General features: G+C 35.6%; 3 protein-coding genes across 3 annotated transcripts in view; 1 reads left to right on the top strand and 2 right to left on the bottom strand.

Annotated features, from left to right (window-relative positions):
* Positions 1–3766: 3766 nt before the first annotated feature.
* Positions 3767–6357, bottom strand: LOC132168800 (rac-like GTP-binding protein RHO1). The gene is made up of 8 exons (XM_059579854.1): positions 6242–6357; positions 5770–6035; positions 4911–4998; positions 4672–4781; positions 4486–4549; positions 4177–4241; positions 3994–4059; positions 3767–3908 (listed from the first exon to the last, which is right to left on the bottom strand). Exons 2-8 carry the CDS (start codon positions 5866–5868, stop codon positions 3807–3809), a joined length of 594 nt encoding a protein of 197 aa, XP_059435837.1. The 5' UTR covers positions 5869–6035; positions 6242–6357; the 3' UTR covers positions 3767–3806.
* Positions 6358–7930: 1573 nt separating this feature from the next.
* On the bottom strand, positions 7931–11076 carry LOC132170429 (3-dehydroquinate synthase, chloroplastic). Its single transcript, XM_059581415.1, has 8 exons — positions 10640–11076; positions 9955–10105; positions 9697–9864; positions 9349–9575; positions 8865–8988; positions 8603–8665; positions 8370–8513; positions 7931–8287 (listed from the first exon to the last, which is right to left on the bottom strand). The coding sequence occupies exons 1-8, from the start codon at positions 10975–10977 to the stop codon at positions 8156–8158; spliced, it is 1347 nt and encodes a 448-aa protein (XP_059437398.1). The 5' UTR covers positions 10978–11076; the 3' UTR covers positions 7931–8155.
* A 5830-nt stretch (positions 11077–16906) lies between these two features.
* LOC132170947 (cell cycle checkpoint protein RAD17) overlaps positions 16907–20905 on the top strand; it is a 5803-nt gene continuing 1804 nt past the window's right edge. The window contains exons 1-8 of the mRNA XM_059582107.1: positions 16907–17186; positions 17924–17981; positions 18375–18460; positions 18532–18579; positions 19246–19299; positions 19405–19507; positions 20023–20333; positions 20419–20773. Of these exons, the coding sequence (XP_059438090.1) occupies positions 16989–17186; positions 17924–17981; positions 18375–18460; positions 18532–18579; positions 19246–19299; positions 19405–19507; positions 20023–20333; positions 20419–20773 (1213 nt within the window). The 5' untranslated portion in view covers positions 16907–16988. The remainder of the gene's footprint in view (positions 17187–17923; positions 17982–18374; positions 18461–18531; positions 18580–19245; positions 19300–19404; positions 19508–20022; positions 20334–20418; positions 20774–20905) is intronic.

A 20905-nucleotide genomic window follows, 5' to 3' on the forward strand; every position in this document is an offset into this window, starting at 1 on the left:
GATTTAGGTTGTTTTGTTAGTATTTTTGTTTTTGAAATAAAAAACAAAAGGAAAAAAAAAAAAAAAAGGCTTTAACAAACAAAGCCCGCCCTTCTTTTTACAGTTTCGCATAAAAGATACAAGAATCCGTAATCTGCAATTCCATTGCCATACATATTGAACCTTCTTCTCTACTTCGGAAATGACAAGAAAACAACGCTTCAAGAATCTTTGTTAAGGTGTTTTGGTGTCTTGTTTTTTTATTTGGAAGTGTTTGATGTGATATAAATGTGAAAATTGTATATATAAAAAAATGTTTAAAAAAGAAAAGAAAAGAAAAGAGTAGTCGTGTGGGCGCCACCCTAAATGAAAAAGTGGGGTGGCAACGCAACCACCCCCAATCTGGTTGGGGTGGTTGCATGGCTTCTCTCCTCCATAGAGGATGGACACGTGACTAGCTTAATCTTTTAATTTTTTTAAAATGATAAGTTAGCTATTATTGCTTGTATTGTCAAAATACTCTTACAACAAATTATTTATATCAATTTACTTTTGTTGTTTTCCATGAGCTACATCAACCTTACCGCTAATTATCATTAGAGGGAGAGAGAGAGAGAGATGCAGGATGCCTTTCATGTTTGTTTCAATAAACTACTTTCTCTTTTCCGTCTTTTGGACTATTTTCTTTTCAAGCCAATTTGCACTGCAATATATCACCCCGAAATGTGTCTCTTGATATCCCCGCAATATGGAGCGTGACAGTGTATATAAGAAAGAGAAAGAGGGATTGTGCTCTCTTAGCTTTTAATAAATGAACCGATCCCAAACTGACTTAATCCAAGTCCAACTTTAACATGTTCACGAGCGGCCCTGTTAATTCACAGTCAGCAGCTTAATTCAAACATACTCTTCCGAGTTTATGACCTGAATTAAAAACCCAACTTACTTTTTAATTTCTAATTCCAGTGCTAGAGAGACAATCATACTTCATGGCTTTAACTCAGCTTCTTCAATTGGTGGGGGCATCTAAACAATCCTCTTATCATGTAGAACCCAGCAACTGAATTCATTCCACAAAGCAAAAGATGATAAAAGTCGTGTTCGTTGGTGGCGACAGATGCAAATCTATGTTGTCATGCATCGAAGGTCAATCCAACGAAACAACCCATTTTCTTAGGAATCCTGAGTCTAGCAATATTGGGGCAGCAACAAGAGCTCTTATAAGGCCTACTTGCCTGAGCAAAAGGGCAAACTATTAGAAACCTGCTCAGACAAGTTGATCCTATAAAAATTTTCATATTTACCTAGTTTGAATTGCTAGCAAAATTGTTAGCTTGTTTGGGTTTACGATTTTTTTTATTCTACTGAACTGAATTCAAAATTGCGAATATCGAGAAAAAAAAAGAGTTGAGATTATGTTTGGGTTGTTTGAAAAATGAGTAGTGATAATCATAATTTCACTCACGTTGGTGTATTTTATAATATTATTTTTTTAATATTACTTTTCAAATTTTTTTAATAATATAATAATATTATAATACACTAGCGTGAGTGATTGTTCACTCGTCACTCACCTCTTGAAAAATATAAAATTTTGAATAAAATTGAAAAATTTTGAGTTGAGTTAGTATTAGTGGTATCAAATCAACTAAAAAAAGAGAAAAAAGAACTGAAAAGAATTGTCTTTCTCAAACAAGCCTTAATTTCTATCATTTCTTAGAGCTTCACAACGCATTAAAGAATCTAAGGGCTCACTGCCCTGAGCATTCACCCAGCCATATGAGTCAACGTCCAAATAACAAAAGTTTCCAAACCGAAGCCTACACTTACAATAACCGTGCAGTAGCCCTCTAGAGTCTAGGCTGATTTGGCAAACTCGTCCGGAAGTAAATGGAAAATCTAGGGGTGGTTAACCTTACTTATCTTAGTAATCGAAAATTCATTAAAAAGCTCAACCCAACTCAACATGAAGAAATTACCAAAAAAAAAAAGGCTTTATTCCTCATCCTTCTAGCAAGGTTTTTAATATGTTATGTGTTCCTTTCCCATGTCTTTAAAGTTTACTAAAAGCAATTCAGTTTTATTATGGAGATGGGTATTAATAATGAACAACAATAACACGTTCACTAATTTTATTTAGGCTGATTGATAGTGTCACATCAACAAAATTAGATAAAAGATAAATGTGTGGTATATAGCATTACTCTTATTTTTATTCTAATTTGTTGATGTGGCACTGGCAGGGTGTAAACGAGCCGAGCTTGAGCGAGCTTCCCTTGTTCAAGCTTTGCTCGTTTAAATTTTACTCGAGCTCGAGCTCAAGGGCTAGCCAAAAAAATCGAGCTCGAGCTAATAATAAGTCAAGTCGAACCAGCTCACGAGCTGGCTCTTATATTTAATGTTTTTGTTTTAATTTTTTTTTTTTAACTTCAAGTACTCTTAAACGGCTTAAGAAGTTAGTTTGCATATGAGTATTTCCTTAGCCTAACTAGTCGAGTATGGAGCCTGAGTCAATACAGCAAGGCATTTGGTTTCAAAGAGAGAGGATATGCATCATTTTATAGATAAGCAAAGTTGGAGATTGATGTTTTCTTAACAATGTGGGACAAGTTAACATGTTGCATTCAAACTGCATTAGGACAATGCCCCCTACAAAAAAATATTTTTTTAACGTTTCTCTCTCAATCCCCCTCACCAGTCACAACGGATCTTCCACCTAAACTCTCATTTCCCACTCTCTCACTCTCACTCACCAGACAGGTAGTGATAGTGTTTGGGTCTGTTTGATTCTTCAATAGTTTATACCTTTCGCAATCTCCCTCAATAGTTTCTGCTTGATTCTTCTTTCCTTTCATTTGGATATGTTCTAATTGAATCAAGGTCTTTTTAATGATTGCTCTCTCTCTTTGATCATGAAGGGTCTAGAATTTTTCATTCTCTAACGCTTAAATATAAATGCAATTTTAAAGTTTTAATAATTATGAGATTTATAATTAATTATTTATTACTTAGTTTATATATATATATATATATATATATATATATATATATATATATATATATACACGAGCTTATACGAGCTTGCTCACGAGCCTAGCCGAGTCGAGCCAAGCTTGTTTCGTTTAATATTCGAGCTAGAATTTGTATATATGAAGCGCTTCATTTAATATTCGAGCCGAGCACGAGCCAAGCTTATGCGAGCCGAGCTCGAGCTTGCTCGCGAGACGCTTCACTCACTTAACAGCCCTAGGCACTGCCAATCAATTTTTGGATCATAGCCCTTAATAAAAAACAAAATTCAGGAGCTGATTTGCAGTGCTACATCAATAAAATGAGATAAAGATGGGATAAAGGTGTGGTGCATAAAATGAGATAAAGGTGTGGTGCATAGCATTACTCTTTTGAAAATCCATTATGCACATTAGAACTAGCATGTTGTTAAAAAGATAACAGAAGCCACATAACATAACACAAATAGCAAGCTTTTAAAGCACAATACAAAGTAGTAAACATAACTATGTCCATGCAAAGCAAGGTCGTTTTCCTAACTGGGACATTCCAGTCTAGTAATACATAAAACAAATTGAAACCGGTAGTTAAGTAAAGGTGGGCAACCATGTAATGCGATTCAACAATTAGAGATCAAAACAATTCCAAGAAAGCAACACCAAACCACCTGATGCTTCACAGAGATCCCAAGTACTGTCTGTTAACTCAGGGCCCGCAGCTTCTTCAAGAGCAAAGGGAAGAGAGAAGAAGAGAGGGAGGAGGAGAAATGGAAGACAAACAGCTGACAAACAGCTGTTTATCTCTTTACACCAATTCGATCACAAGATAGAGCAAGCCTTCTGTGCTTTGCTCTTCTTTTTCTTCTGCTTGGGTGGTTGAAGAACAACCCTTATGGCTGCATCGAACACTGCCTTCACATTCTGCAGTTAGGAGTCCACAAATCATTTAAAGGTCTTTGGTGTCATACAAAAAACATGAAATTGTTCAAAAAATAAATAAATATGCCTGCTGTGTTTTTGAACTGCATTCGATATAAGCAGGTGCACCAATCAGCTTCCTCAGCTCCTCTCCCTTGAAGTAGAACAATAACTTATGCATTTAGAAACAAAAAGAGCAGAATTTGTGGAAATGAACCGAAAGGCAAAACAATTGAGCAATCCGTCATAACATAAAGTGATTAGTCTTTACTTGAGCAGTAGAAATGGGCACAGCACCAGGATGGTCAATGAAGAATTGCTTATCATCCCGAAGATCTGGCTCATAAGAAATTGCACCAATCAGCTTCATTTACATATAGAAATGAGCTCAAGATAATCTTATATCAAAATAACTACTAAAAGGAAATCACAGCAAGATGTCAACATGGCAGAGATCAATGATCATACATGTAACATCAAGATTATTAATTCCATAACATAGTTATACACAATCACCATTGTGGAACAACCCATAAAACATATGAAAAGGAAAAGAGAAAAGATCAGAGAGAAGTCTTACCAAGCTTTGTTCCAACAAGAACTATTGGGACACCAGGTGCATAATGCTTCAACTCTGGAATCCACTGCAAGAGAAGCCAACACATTCAGAATTCTCAGAACATTTTAGATTGTATATCTGAAAGTGGCATTTCTTTGAAAAAAAAAAAAAAAACCAGTATGACGTGTAGGCCAACAAAATTATCACCTTCTTGGAAACATTTTCATAACTGGCTTTGCTAATGAGAGAGAATGCCAGTATGAAAACATCTGCCCCACGATAACTCAAAGGTCTTAATCTATTATAGTCCTCCTGCCCTGTTTTATGAAAATAATAGATTCAGACCCAAAAAGAAGAAAAAATAAAAAGGAAAACAGAAAAGATAAAAAAGAAAATCTATGATAGAGTTACTTATAGAAAGAAAACAGGAGTCTTTGCAAGCCTACCAGCAGTATCCCACAACCCCAGGTTAACAGTGCTCCCATTGACAACCACATTAGCGCTAAAATTGTCGAAAACAGTAGGCACATAATCCTGTTTCCCACGAAATGCAAAAAGAAAATTACAAAGGTCTCACATTCCATAAAATCAATTTCCAAGACTTCTAACATAACTTGCACATGAAACAAAAAAAAAAAAAAAACATTAGCAAAATGATTGCAGATGACTGGTGGTTTGTTTGGCAGGAGAAGCATTAAACGAACAAAATATAAAAATTGGAAAATCTTATAAAAGGTATGGATTTGAAATGGGAACATAAGATTCCAAATATATATATTAATGAGAGATCATCTTGCTTCCCCAAATTAAATCCAACCCCATAAATTCTAAACCCAAATCAAAACCATTTAAACCAAATCTTGAAAAAAATTGATTAACCATTTCCAACTCGCAAGCCATACAAAACAAAACAATAATCTTGAACCAATTAACCTCAAAGGATCCACGCAATTTTTGCATTTATTATCATCCAAATCAGACAACAAGTATCCCATCTTTTCAATGCCTCCACCTAATTGATCTGAAGATAAGTCATGAACTCCAATCTCTCATTTTCTTTAACCAACATTAAGCATTTTCTCTTTCTTTCCTCTCAACTCTTGTTTTCCAAATAAACCAATCACCGCACAAAAATCAATCAAATTATGTTCTTAATCACATTTCCCGCAATAGCAAACAAAATCCAAAAGGCAAAAGAGAACACATTTTCAATCATAAAATCAAACACATTTTTCCCCCTACAAAACTCAAAGCCATTGCCCTGAATTTCACAAACCAAACAGTGTTCAAGAATTGGAGACTCACCGTCGGGAAGGTGTTGCTGGTATACGAAATCAGCAAGCAAGTTTTACCCACAGCTCCGTCACCAACCGTGACGCACTTAATAAACCTCGAAGCGCTCATTTTGTTGTTTCTTTTCCAATTCTTACTATTCTTACTATCGAAATTTAAGCCTCAGATCTTTCACCTGAGGACCTGATCACACCCACACTCTCTCTCTCTCTCACGCACACACCCCCCCCTAACGTTCAGCCTCTTCTGCTTCAACTGCTTCTTCTTCAATCACACATCTGTACGGAAACAAAAAAGAAACTCAACGAAACCCTAACACATTTAACAAATTAATCCAAATTTAGAAATGCAAGAGAGCAATGAAATTGCTCACGAGGTGAAAATGGTTGGGGAATCTGAGCCCTAACCCTAGAAAACGTGAAATTTGGGGATTTTTAGTTGTAAAATGCTCTGAGAGATGAAAGAGAGAGAAGAGACGAAGTACCCTATTGGCCGGGAAATAATGCCGTTGAAGCGTTCGTTGAGCGCACCAATCTTCGCCAACAAACACCCTCCCTCCCTTCTCTCTCTTTCTTTTCCGTAGCTTTTGTTGGTTTTGTTAGTGTTACTTGTTTTTTCTTATTTTTATAATTTGTTTAATATTCTCATCAATTATTTATTTATTAAGATGACACCTTTTTTTTAATTATTTAATTAAAAACAAAATTAAAGATTTGTAATTAACTCTAATTTTGGAACTATTCTAAAATTAGACGATCTTATTTCTGGAATTTCGAATCTTATCTACTCTGACTTTGTTTCATCATCAGTGCCTGCATTTGAACATTACATACTTCTTGCCAACATGAAAACATATGAGATTAATACAAATTTATTTATGTTTTCTAGAATGTACATATGATTTTTAAAATTGGTTCGAGTCACATGTTCTTTGTATCCTGTTACGAGACACATGTATTAAAGTCATACTTATTTTAAATATTTATTACTATAAATTTACATGTGATCCTTAAAATTAATATAAACTATATATTTATTTTTATAATATAACTTAACTTAATATGCCAATTCTTTAGTTTAGGTCAAAGCTTAAGATTCGCTATTATAGTTGGACGGAAATAAGGGGTCGGAGACCATGGCCTCCTCTGGTTTTGAAATTTTCTTTTATTTGCTCTAAAAAATTCACGTGTTCATCTAAATTGGAGGTGAATGTATAAATAGAGTGTAAGTTTGGAGAGACAAGTGTAATTTATGAATATTATGTTACACCCATCACTCATTACAATGTTATTGATCATTATCATTGTGATAAGAGATTTTTTTTATTTTTTTTATTTTTAATTTATACAATAGAATAATATATATTAAATAGTTATATATAAGATGACAGTATGTATGACCATGAGATAAATAGTTGGGGGATTAATCCAAGTGAGAAGATTTTGAATGATATTGTGACTACTTAATTTTTCTTATGAAAATTCAAAAAGAATATGGAAAGTCATCCACCATTTTCGTATTTTAGTTAGTGACTGACTAGGTCAGGATTAAATTCTAGCCAATATTATCTCACCTCATTACTATGTGTACGTGTGAATGTGTGTGAGAGCGAGAGTAGGGGCTGTAAGACCAAATAAGGGCCAAGGGACTTAAGATTTCCGATGTACGTTTTTAAATCTATAATTTTTAAGGTTAAACTGTTATATTAAAAGTTAGATTACAATTTTATTAAACATTTAATTTTAAAAATTACATTTTCAAATTGAGCGTTTCCCGACCGGTTGATGTTACACGTGGATACCACACAAGTAGAGCTCCGAAATTGTCTCTTAGGTCTCATAATCTGCCTTTAATCGCTACATTTTGACTAAAATTCAGCATTGTGGCACATGAAATAGTCAAACATCTTCAAGGTGCCGTAAAAAAAAAAACAACAACAATCTCTTGAACTGTAATTTTTTTCACCCATTCAAATTTAATTCCAATTTTTTCACAAAAAAGAGTGAAACTAAATTTGAATAGTTAAAAAATTTATAAGAAATGTGAAAGTAATTTTTTTTAAAGCATTCTCACTTTCCTATTTCTTTATCTAACCTTCCCTTGAGAGTGGAATTGTCAATATTCTTGTTTTTCGTATTCGGTTCATGTGCACCATAAAAATAAAAATAAAAAAGAAAGAAAGAAGAGTATAAATACCCACAAATAAATTATTGAGCATGCATCAGGTTCTTAAGATTACAACTTGGGAAGAGCTCTCGCCAATAGAATCTCGGAAGAAAAAGAGCAAAGGCGCATCCAAACAACAAAAGAAAAATACAGGAATAATATGTAATAAAAAAAAAATATCTGCTAAGAAAATTGCACACAACTGAGAACAAAATCACCCATAGATATCGATTCAGGACTTGCAAAATGCACGGAGAGTTTCATCCAGGGCCTTTCTATCATAATCGCCAGTAAAAACACAATTGCCTAGAGGACCTTTTAGAAGGATGAGCCTTAGTAGGCCATCAGCTACCTTCTTATCAACCTGCCATACCAAAAGAATACAGAGACATTAAGGATGAGAGAAAACAAAGCTTCAAAATATGATGGCAGCCTCACTATCTTACCGCCATAACAGATTTGAACATCTCCACAGTCATGGTTTCAGGAGGAGCAGTAGGCAACTTAGCCTCTGTTAGAATGTTGTGAACTCGCTTTACAATAGAATCATCAATCCAACCGAGGCGGCGCGACATGTCAACAGCCATGACCTGAAAATTTGCACACAACTTCCTTCAACATAAACGTTGCCATATAGGAAAGAAGAATACCTGTTAAGGAAAGAGCTAAACAGGAATACCGTGCCAGCTGCAACAGCTTCTCCATGGAACCACTGCCCATAGCCAACCCCAGTTTCTATTGCCTGGAAAGACATGCCACATTGTGAGAAGGAATTAATCAAAAGGTGCAATTTCTGGCAGGAAAGATTAGTAGGGTTACAAATATTCCTGTAAACCATCAATGATAAAAATCAATTCGATTATACAAGAATGGCGAAGCACAAAGTCTGTAGTTATGCAAGCTAGAACAAATATAATCAACTGCACAAACCCATAACTTACATGCCCAAATGTATGACCCAAGTTTAGTGTTGCCCTGATTCCACCTTCCTTCTCATCCAAGGAAACGACCTCAGCCTTGTTTTCACATGATCGCTTTATGGCATAAGCGAATGCACTTGGATCCCTGCAATGGACTAACTCATTATACTCGTGTATGATGTTCCATCTAAAAGGTATAAATGACATAATAATTGCACAAATGAGGAAGCATGGCAAAAATATAAAAGAAGCCTTTACCAAGCAGAGAAAGGAGTACGAGCCAAAAAGAGCAATAAAGCTGGAATATATATATATATATATATATATAACCAAGAACAGCAACAAATATTCCAAAAGGCCTTAAAAATCACTATTTTAATTGTCTTTTCCAACAAGTTGCGTCAATGTTTTATGTCCCAAAAGGTGTTTCATATTCATGAAAATACTGACATCAACAAGCTAGGTAGAAATTCACTCCAAGTTCTTTCCTTTTTGGTATCTATACCTTGACATCAATGCCTGCATATTCTTCTCCTGCCACTCAAAAAATTCAGCATCTCTGATAAGCCCATACTTTACAACCTCCGCAAGTCCTGATGCCAATTCCTTATCTGGCAATGTATTTAGCGTGTCTGTGTCTATAAGTACACATTGAGGTTGGTAAAAAGCTCCAATCAAGTTCTTCCCAAGACGGTGGTTTATCCCAGTTTTGCCACCAACAGACGAATCCACCTGGAAAATAAACACCAAAAACTTAATGGGAAAGAAAATATAGAAATATGAAAGTTAGGAATGAGATGCGTCAATATGGCTGTTTAAGGGATTGACAAATAGAGAAAAGCAATTGACAGACCTGTGCCATCACAGTTGTAGGGATCTGAATGAAATTAACACCACGGAGGAAAGAGGCAGCAGCATAACCACACATGTCACCAATCACACCACCTCCAAGGGCAACAAATGTACATCGCCGGTCCAACCGTGACTCAATTGCCTTGTCAAAGATTTTCATAAGAGTATCCTATCGGATCAAGCGCACAGATTACACTATTAATGCAACGTCCATTACACCCCAAACACAAAAGTCAATTCCGAAACCTTAAACACCTACCATGTCCTTGTATTTTTCACCGTCCGGTAAAATCACACTCTCAACTGAGACATTTGGGTTTCCCTTAGTTAAAGCTTCAGTAACCTTATCCAGGTAGATCGGTCCAACAGTGTTATTAGTGACCACAAGAACTCTCTTCCCATGAACATGCCTATGACACAACAACCAACTTATTATTGACCAATCTAACAAAGAAAAGCTGCAAGCTCGTCTAAATATTAAAGCAAGTCCGTTCAATGTATTCAAAATATTTGCGTTAAAAGTGCAAAAAATTATAAAATTAACGGTTTAATGTATTCTCTTGTGCAACATTTTACCAAATACCAATCCAAATAATAATTCAATCCAAAGTAACAAATTGAAGTAGAATTTACGGGCGCGTGACCTAATTTGATTTGGCATTTGATGTTAATCAATTCGGTTACTCATCTAGAAAACGATTGTTTTTTTCTATTGTTTTGTTTGGATGAACTAGTACCTGTAGAGCAAAACACATACATATAAACACAAAATTTGAAGAAAGCTAGCAAACCACATAATTTTCAAAATACGCATAAATAAATGGAAAATTGAATAAATAATATTTGTTTAATTAATCACCTCGGAGAAAGCTAGATTCAAAATACGCGTAAATAAATGAAAAATTGAGTGAAATCGAGCGGTAAAATTCGATCAACTGAGATACCTCTGAAGAAGGTGTGGTTGATCGAGAAGTCCTGCTCCTATGTAAATCGGGTAGCTCCGATTGCCCAAATTGACGTCCACAATGACCGGAGCCCCCGAATCCGTCTTGGACACCGACTGGTCCATAACCTGAGCCGAACTCGCGCAAATCCTCACCGACCTCACTCGGCTCGCACTCGTGACCGATTTCTCTCCCCGTCTCAGGCTCAATTCGTTCGAACCCGGCGAAACGAACGCGGACCGGAGCGAGACCGAGCTAGGCGGGTTGGGAACACGGAAAAATATATCGGCCGAGTTCTTTGAGAGAGATAGAGAGAACGGATTCGTAGTGGAAGCCATGGGCTCGGGCTCGGGTTCGGGTTCGGGTTCGGGGTAGAGTTTGGTGGCAACTGAGAGAGATGGCTTGGGTGTGGGTGTGACATTGTGTGTTGGATTTTGTTGAAGAAGAAGAGAGGAAGAAAGGTGGGGTTGGGGGGGTAGGTAGGTGAGGCGGGCGATTCGTTAAGATCCTCCGAGACGGACCAGTAGGTCCCGTTGCAGGATATTTGCGAGATATCGCGAGTTTGCGTTGTAAATTTAGGATGTATCATGAGAAAATACCGTTTGCCCGTTGGGTTTCTCCCATCCACCCCATGATAAAAAACCATATACAAAAATTAACGCAATGTTTAGTAGAAAAGTGTAAATACTACAATTAGATTTTAATATTTGGTGTCAATTAGGTTTCAATAATTTTTTTTAAGCAAGTACAGAAGAAAAAGGATAAAGGAAAAGACACATCAAACATAAAATATGGTGGACAACCATGGGGCAAAGGACAAAAAAATTGTGTTACTAGGGATCCATATGCCAAAAAAAACCAATTATCTTTTTTTCCCTTATGAGTTGGGGATGGCCATGTCCTATACCGGCCACCCTCTTCCTTCATCACTGGTGGACAACTTGACAAATACTCGAACTAATTAATACATTGCAACAAGATTTTAAAGACTATTGGAAATGTAAACGAAGTTATTAGGTTAGCGGTGCATGAAACGTACATGCACCAACGTGTGCGTAAACCGGAAGCATCAAACGAAGTGTCAAAGGTCGGATATGGAAGATAGTTGGCGTGTAGGTTGAGAAGGTTGTGGAAATGCAACAGAGTTGACTTTTAAGTTGCAGACAATAAAGAAAAGCAGATGAGGAAGAGGGGCCGCCTCTCCAATGGCAGGTGCAAGGGAGGATAAAGACATTAAAAGGCGGAGGAAAGAACACTGAAAAACAAAAAAGAGAGATGAGAAAGTTCTTTGAAAATGTCTCAAAAAAGATAAATGGTTACAAATTAATTACTTATTATATTTAATAATTAACATAACCATCTAAGTGATATTAATAATAATTTTCATGAAATGTGGACCGTTACATGAGTTTGTAAATGATTATAAAAAGAACTGCAATATCCCGAGCATTTTTCTTGATAATTTGTCTTATAAATTTTTTCTTGAAAATTAGTAATTTAATCAAGTCACGTATTTATGATCTCCGCCACATCATACACATATATTCGCGACTCGTATAACTTATTGGTTTGGACCTTTGAAAGTTTGATGACAACTGAATTTCTGTAGCTCATTGATCTGAACCAAATCACCAATCACCAATCTTTGATTACCAAAATGTCAGCCGTACACGAGTTTTGGCTGCTGAGGCTAGCAGCTAGCACTTAGCAGACACTCTTGAACCAGAAATAGTATAATATTTCCTTTCTTTTTCTTCCCTTCTTATCCTTGGATCATAAATCCTCTCCAGACTTTTTATCATAAATATATATATTCAAAAATAATAATAATAATAATAATAATAATAATAATATTTTGTATTAACAAGTGGATTGAGCATGCTAATTAGTACAAAATACGAAGAGAATGCTAAATAATATATCTCATATTATTAAACTATTATTTTTTAAGTTATAAATATAAATATGCTGGCATTAGTGTAAAATTAGAAAGAAAACAAAACGGCAAATGATCAAACAAGTTGAAAGATCTCAATTTCATATTCAAACAATCATCATGTATGTAGTCCCTTTAATATCCAATCAACTATTTAGAGTCATTTTTATGGTTTTATCTTAATAATAATAATTATTATTATTTTGTTGTAATTATCTTAATAATTATTTGAGTCAGGCCAAAGACTCAATAAGGAGAAAACATCTCTTTTTTTTTTTTTTCAGCCGCAACATAGAGCCAGAAATTAAGGAGCGGATCATACAATTGGCTGGGGTACCGGTTTCTCAAAGATTTGACACTTACTTGGGACTACCTGCGCTTGTTGGTAAATCTCGTATTCGGGAATTCCAAGGGATTAAAGACCGAGTTCGCAGAAGGGTGTCTGACTGGAAGAACAAGTTTCTCTTCCAAGCGGGAAAGGAGGTTCTCATAAAAGCGGTGGTCCAAGCAATCCCTACCTATAGCATGAGCATGTTTCTCCTTCCAAAGGAGTTGTGCAAGGAGCTCAACTTGATGATGCAGAAGTTTTGGTGGGGACATAAGGAGAATGACAAGAAGATCCGGTGGATGAGTTGGGGGAAAATGGGCCTTTCGAAATCCCTTGGCGGAATGGGTTTCCACGATCTTATCTCTTTTAATAAGGCTCTATTGGCAAAACAGTGTTGGCGGTTATCCCAATCCTCGGATAGTTTAGTCGGAAAAATTATTAATGGAAAATACTATCATCAAGGGACTTTTTTAGAAGCCAATCTGGATAGTAGGCCTTCTTTTGCGTGGAGAAGCATCATGGCGGCTAGAGATCTATTTATGGATGGGGTATTGTGGCGCATTGGTGACGGAAAATCTGTGGGCATTTGGAAGGATAGGTGGATCCCAAAGCCAATCACCTATCGCATCCAAACACCTTGTAGGGGTCTCAATGAGGAGGCTACTGTAAATGAGCTTTTTGATCCTATGGTGGGTGGCTGGAACAAGGCCCTTATCAAGGAAATTTTTGAGGATGAAGAAGCTGAGATCATCTGCAATATCCCTATGAGTAGGTATGGGAGGCCGGATAAGTTGATTTGGAGAGCTACTCCCACTGGGATTTTTACAGTTAGGAGTGCATACCATTTGGAGATGGAGAGAAAAATGATGCAATCTGGGATGAGTTCCACTCAATCAGGGTGCTCACAAGTGTGGAAAGCATTATGGAGTTTGCAAATTCCAAATTCCTCAAAAGTTTTCTTGTGGAGGGCATGCAAAAATATACTCCCTACTAAGGATAATTTATTGAGGAGGGGGGTAGTGAACGAAGACATCTGCATTTTTGTGGTAGGGAGAGAGAAACAGCTGTGCACATTCTTTGGGATTGCCCCTCTGTCGCGGATGTGTGGGGATTCTGCCAAGGGAAGCTCAAAAAATGCTCCTATCGTGGGTCCTGCGTATTGGACATTTTTGAGTTTCTAGTCAACCAGTACAGCAGGGATGAGGTGTGCCTTTTTGCTATTTTATCAAAAAAGATATGGGCTAGAAGAAACTCTGTGGTCGATGGAGGCGATTTTTTGCATCCAACTAAGTTGGTCCAAGAAGGTGAGAATCTCCTACTTCAATTCAAGGACTCATTGGGCCAGCAAGAGAGTCATCTGGATGGGGCTTGCGAAAACAGAGAGCGATGGGTACCACCTCCTGAAGGAAAGTTCAAAGCTAATTGGGATGTCTTCTTTGATTCTAAGCATAAAAGGATGGGGGTTGGCGTCATTGTGAGGGACCACGCTGGAATGGTTAATGCAGCAAAATGTGAACCGGTACAGATGCTCCAAGAACCTACTACTGGGGAAGCTTGGGGGGCTCTACGGGCAGCAGAATTTTGCTATGAGATGGGCTTCCATGATATCATTCTTGAAGGGGATTCCTTAAATGTAGTGAAAGCTATTGGGGATTTAGAGGCTAGCTGAAGGCCTTTTGGACAGATTCTAGAGGACATCAAGTTAGTTTTGGGTTATCTTAGAAATTGGCAGATTTGTCATGTGAAGAGAAATGCCAACCAAGCTGCTCATGGATTAGCAAAAGAAGCAACGTCATCCTTGATTGAGCAAAATTGGATAGAGGAAATCCCAACTTGTATTTCTGACATTGTAACCTTAGAGCTTCGGGCTCTTCTTTCTTAGAGTGTTTTGTCCACTCTGACTCTATGATTTTCTTGAGTCATAGTAATAAAGCTTTGATCGATTTTTCTCAAAAAAAAATTATTTGATACGTGCAAGATGGGATATTGCTTATCGGGAAAAAAACAAAGTCAGCTGCTGGAAGAGGCAAGAACATTATAAGAAAACAAAAGGAAAAGTATAAAATAACTGTTAAGAGTAATTGTGCCATTTCAATTTAGTCTATCCATTCTTAAATGCAACTTTTAATTTTCTAAGTTTTTTTTTTTGTATTATTTTTAACTTGGCTCATCCCAACAAAAACCAAATCCATCAAAAACTACCTACGGGACATTAATAGTGTTAATACCACATAACCAATTTTATCACATGGATTAAAAAAAAAAAATCCAAAAAGACAAATGGGAGGGGTGGTCGAAGGGAAAAATGATAATCTCCATTTCAAATAATTGGTTAGGCTAAAAAGTGGGACAAAATTATCCCACTTAGCCTAACTATAAATGGAGGGGATCCTTTTCGGATCAAAGGGAGAGACCGTTCTTAATAGTAGAATGGCTCGCTACAAAGGTGGAAATGCTAGGTGTTCTTCTAGTGTTCTTCTGGTATTCTCTCAATTGTGATGTAGCTTTAAAATTATCAATAGATTAAAAGTCAATAATAGTAATCTTAAATTTAACGGTAATTTTAAAAGTCACATCACAATTTAGATGACACTAAAAAAACATTAGAATAACACATAACATTTTTTCTACAAAGGAATAGTTCATAGGGTCACCTTCAATAGTGATTGCGCGAGTCACCTACTACCATGGATAGTTCCCTATTGCAGGGTGGAGGGGAAGGGCATATATATATATATATATATATATATATATAGGGAAATGCTTTTTTGCATTCTTCCCACCATCTCCCCACCATCTTTTTTCTCTTTACTCCTTTTTTTTTTTTAATTAAAAAAAAAAAAAAATCAAAATGCAAGTGAAGAGATGGTGAGTAGAATGCATTGTAGCATTCCTCTCTCTCTCTCTATATATATATATATATTAAAAGTCATATTGCGATTTTTATTAAATATTTAACTGTATTTTTAACTTTTTAAAGGTCTCAAAGTGAATGAAAAAAAAGGCAAAAAATTTTAATATAATTTTAAAAACTTTTTGTTTATATAAATTAATGAATTTAATTATTTAATTGATATTTTAATACTTTAATCACCGTGGGTTTAAACTCTCACATAATTAGTGAGACCCAAACACGTAAAATTGTTAATTAAAATATGAGGTGGATAATAAAGACAATATTCAAAGTCAAGACTTGTAATTACTTTCCTCGATGTGGGATTGCGGTTTAAATAAGTGCGATTATAAAAATTGCGTTTTTTAAATATCTATTTTTTAAAATCGAAAATGCGTTTGGTAAAACATATTAAAAAGTTTTTTTTTTTTTTAAAAAAAAAATATTTGTTATGCGAAATTGTGATTTTGGTTTAAATTCGTGCATTTTCAAATAAGCATCCATTTGCCTGCTTATAGAAATAGCAGGATTTTTTTTTTCTTTTCTTTTTCATGTTTTAGATTAAGTACTTTTTAAATCGCAATGCCAAACGCATTACGTTTTGTGATATATTTTAAAAACGCAGATTATTCTTGCGAAATTGCAATCTCAAACACACCTTTAATCGATATTCTAACAATTTAAAAGTCGATTTAGGGTGCATTTGGTATTGTGATTTTAAACAAAATTATAGAAAATGGATTGTTTGCATTGCGTTTTTAAAATTTTCCTATATGAAAACGCAAAAAATTAGGTGCTATTTTTAAAATGCAAAATTGGAAATGTTAAACTACGATTTGGAATGTCAAACTGCGATTTTGCCAAACTCTTTAACTACGTTTTTAAAAATCACATTTTTAAATTGCACATTTTAATATGTTATTTTTAATCGCTTTTTTTTTTTTTTTTTTTTTTTTAAAAATCAAAATTCTTAGAAAAAGGAGACCAAATTGAAAAGTTATTTTTATACTTAAAAAAAATAAAAAATCCAGAAATCGAACGGTTCAGATGGTGGTTTACTAGTTCTACTGCAAATGCACCCTAACATTACCCTCCTCGTAGCTTCTCATCTACGCCTTCCTCAAATGTCCCTGCAAAAAAACCCGCGAAACCTCTTTTTCTCATTTCACTAGGGTTTTCTTATGTGAAGGTGATGGGGAAGAGGAATGACATAGTGGTTTTATCATCGGATGGTGAAGATGATGACTGTTCAGTGAGTTCGTCGAATCGGAGCTACTCGAAGCCGAAATCTAGGTCATTGGTTACTCGCTCAAATCCTAGAGGTGCGAAGAAGCCTCGCCTTTCGGGTTCTCGGTCTCACTTGAGCAAAGAATCCAGTAACGCAGATGAGGTATGCTTTAATTTTTGTCTGCCTTAAATGAGTTTGATTTTTATTCTAAGCTTTTTATTATCTCTGTATTCCATGTAGCCTAAATTATTAGTTTTTGTTTTTCTTTGTGTGAATTTTGAGCAATGTGTTTGGCTAAACGCATTCGCCCTGTGTTTGGTTGCCTAGTAAATGAAAAGAAAACACATAATAATGATTATCGTCTCGTTTGTTGGTTTGGTCCCTGAAAATTTAAAAAATCATTATTGAATTCGTTTTGTTTCTCAACATAATCAGTGAATTGAAAAAGAGTAATACAATTTATCGTGATCAATGGTGATAAAAGTATTAATTAAATGATTACATTCATTCGGGATAAGTGTTGAATTAATCAAGTATCAAAGCATAAGTCATAAGAAGTCGAACCCTGACTCTACAATTTACCTCATTTCAATTAAATATTCATCGTGTTGGGTCAACAAGTTGTCGAGGGTGAGTTTGAGCCTACAAGTAAAGGGAGTGCTAAAGTATTAATTAAATAGTTAAATTCATCATGTTCTATTAGCTTAAGCTTTTGGATAAGTAGTGATTTAACACTTAATTTTCCTGCTAAAAATGCTATTTTTCCATATTTATCAGTTATCTGAAATTTTCTTTTTAACTATTTACTGGGTTCGTTAGGTAAATAACTGTGTATTTTTGAATGTTTGGTGTTTTTGCTTGAGTACTAAGAATCTGATTTTGGATTTCGTTCAATGCAGATCAGATTTTTTTGTGAAGATTTTGACGAAGTTTTTAATGGGTTCAAGGTATCTGCTGGTATGCCACTTTGTATATTCTTTGTTTGACATGCCAACTTTATCTTGTAAAATGAACATTGGATTCCTTCCTTCTCTGTACTATGGAGGCTGAAGCTCTGATACCAAAACATGGCTTCATGACATGCTATGCGTTGTGTAGTTAGGTGCTTGGACTTTATGTAATATCTATTTATGCATCAAAAGCCATGTTGACCATGGACTTAATTTTAATAACGAATGTTCAAAATTTTCTTGGTTGAGTTATAAAATTTTAATAATTATCTCCTTTAATGTCAATGCAATGTCAATGTCAATGTCTCCTTTATCTATTTATTTGGGTATTGTTCTTTCTTATGGTTACTTGTTTATCATTGTCCTTCTATGCTAAAGCGGAAATGGGAATGTGGATCAGGTTTTGGAGGGAGCAACACGAAGGGGTTATGGGTTGATAAATACAATCCTCGTTCCTTGGAAGAGCTCGCTGTTCACAAAAAGAAGGTCAAGTTAATTTGCTTCATTTTGCAAATATGCGTATTATACTGATCTTTTGTTTATCCTTGTAACTGCAGGTTGAAGAGGTCAAGGTGTGGTTTGAAGAAAGATTGAGATCTTCTAAGGTAATTATGTAGCTACCATAGCAATTATTTTTTAAAAAAATGTTTTAGTTCCTTTCCTCCAAAAGAAGGAAAAAAAAAAAAAATGGGAAGAAGGAAGAAACAAATCAATAATAATGTGAGAAGTAAGGACATGTGGGTTCTATGGGTTCAAGGTTTTGCTTTGTGTTGCTAGTTTCAAATGAAGTTGGCACTTGTAATGGTTTCATTGTCATTGTAATGGTTGCTAGTGTGAAAAGGTGGGGCTCGACAATTGCAACAAGTTGCAATTCCTATAGTTCTTGGGATGATGACAATGATGATGGAACTGACTATTAATTTCCTTTGATCTGCAAAAGCTAGATCACTGTGCCAATTAGAGATGTGACTGCGCTACACTTCATTTCATCCATATCATCTTAACATGTTAGGATTTTAATCACCTATCATACAAAGGTGCTTGACAGTAGGTTACTTATATTTTCTCTCATCTCAATTGCCCGTAATTTATTTTTCCTTCTCCTTTTCCTATGGTTTGGAGATTTTAGATTGTGAGTTTAATGTTGGGTTCTATCATGTAATGGTCTAGAGTTTATTGATCTATATGAGCATAAACATCTCTCTCTTCCATTTTCCTTTTTGTAAATTTATTGTTCTGGACCATTATGATCTTGTCTTCTTAATTTTCAGGCTGAACTTAGTAACGTTCTTGTCATCACTGGGCAAACTGGAGTTGGAAAATCTGTATGTTGCCCTCTTCATTCATGCTTTAATGCGTTTAACATGTTTATTGTATTGGCAAAGGATGATTCTTCATTCATTCTGAAAAATCTTGCTCATCTCTTGCAGGCAACTATTCATGCAATTGCATCTCACCTTGGAGCCAGTGTGTGTGAATGGAGCACACCTACTCCAATTATTTGGCAAGAACATCTGCATAACTCCAGTACAGGTATTTAAACTAGATTTTGTTCATTGAGTGACGAGGGAAGAATGCTTGGGTCAGGTTATGGTGGGTCCTTTAGAAGCAGGGGTTGAAGGGGTTTTTTTATCCCATCCTACCTTTTGAATTGCTCATTGCCACACAGTGAGCAATGGGTTGGTCTCCCACCATATGTGACAGGATTAATCCATGCTTTACAGTTTTTATATGATTCCATTTAGGGATTTGCTAGTGTTCACTAAAGTAGGTCCGTATTTAAGGTGTATGTGCCATTGTTTGCATAACTTTTTAATGATAAATTGTGATAAATCCATTGAAAAGTGCAATCTAGATGATTTGTGACTTTGCAGTTAACCCTCACAGAGAAGTACTATTTAAAAAACTTTATGCTATGCTATAGGTACTTTGGCAATGAAATACTTGTATGTTTGAGTTCAGATGCTCAAGCATTTTCTTTCCTTTATTGCATGTACCGCATTTAACAGATTTTTACTTTCTGATGGTGACTATGTTTCCACTACTAGGCATAAACTACACATCTAAGTTGGATGAGTTTGAAAATTTTGTTGAGAGAATAAGGAAGTATGGATTGAATCTGTCATCCTCTACTGAAGAGTCAAAATCAGCTACAGTACTCCTAATTGATGATCTTCCGGTGTTGAATGGAAAAGTTTCTTTTCAAAGACTTCAAAACTGTTTGCATCTTCTTGTGCAATCAACGCGGATACCAACAACTATATTGCTTACGGACTATAGTAAAACTGATTCAGCAGATCACACCGGAAGATGCTTGGAAGAGCTTCAGTTGTGTCTTGAGAGTGCTGGGGCTTGTAAGGTTACTTTCTTGAACAAATTTGTATCAGTTATTATGTATTGTTGTTATTGAATGCTCATTTCAAACTTGATTTGCAAAATTTCAGGTTGCTTTCAATCCTATCACAAATAATGCCATAAAGAAGACTCTTTCTAGGATATGCAGACAAGAGAAGTGTAACGCGACTGCTGAACAAATTGATCTAATAGCCAAAGTCAGTGGTGGTGACATCCGACAGGCAATTACATCTTTACAGTTCTTTTGTCTCAAACCTGATTCCATGCATTCCTTATCTTTACGTGATACCACTACCACATACTCGAGAGAAAAACCAGATGAGGTCAGTTCTATGGATGATGGATTTCCCTTGCAATTTGGCAGAGATGAGACACTTTCTCTCTTTCATGCTCTTGGAAAGTTTCTGCATAACAAAAGAGACAGTGAAAATGCCATGGCATTGGGTATGTTCTGAGAAAAGTGACTTATAATTTTGAGTTTTATATGCCTCAAATGTTTAATTGGGATTAAGGCTTACTTGAGTTGAGTATGTGTCAATGTGTGTGCCAGAAAAAAAAAAAAAAAGGAAAGAAGAA

The sequence above is a fragment of the Corylus avellana genome, chromosome ca2, assembly GCF_901000735.1.
Source record: "Corylus avellana chromosome ca2, CavTom2PMs-1.0".
In the NCBI taxonomy this organism is placed as follows: Eukaryota; Viridiplantae; Streptophyta; class Magnoliopsida; order Fagales; family Betulaceae; genus Corylus; species Corylus avellana.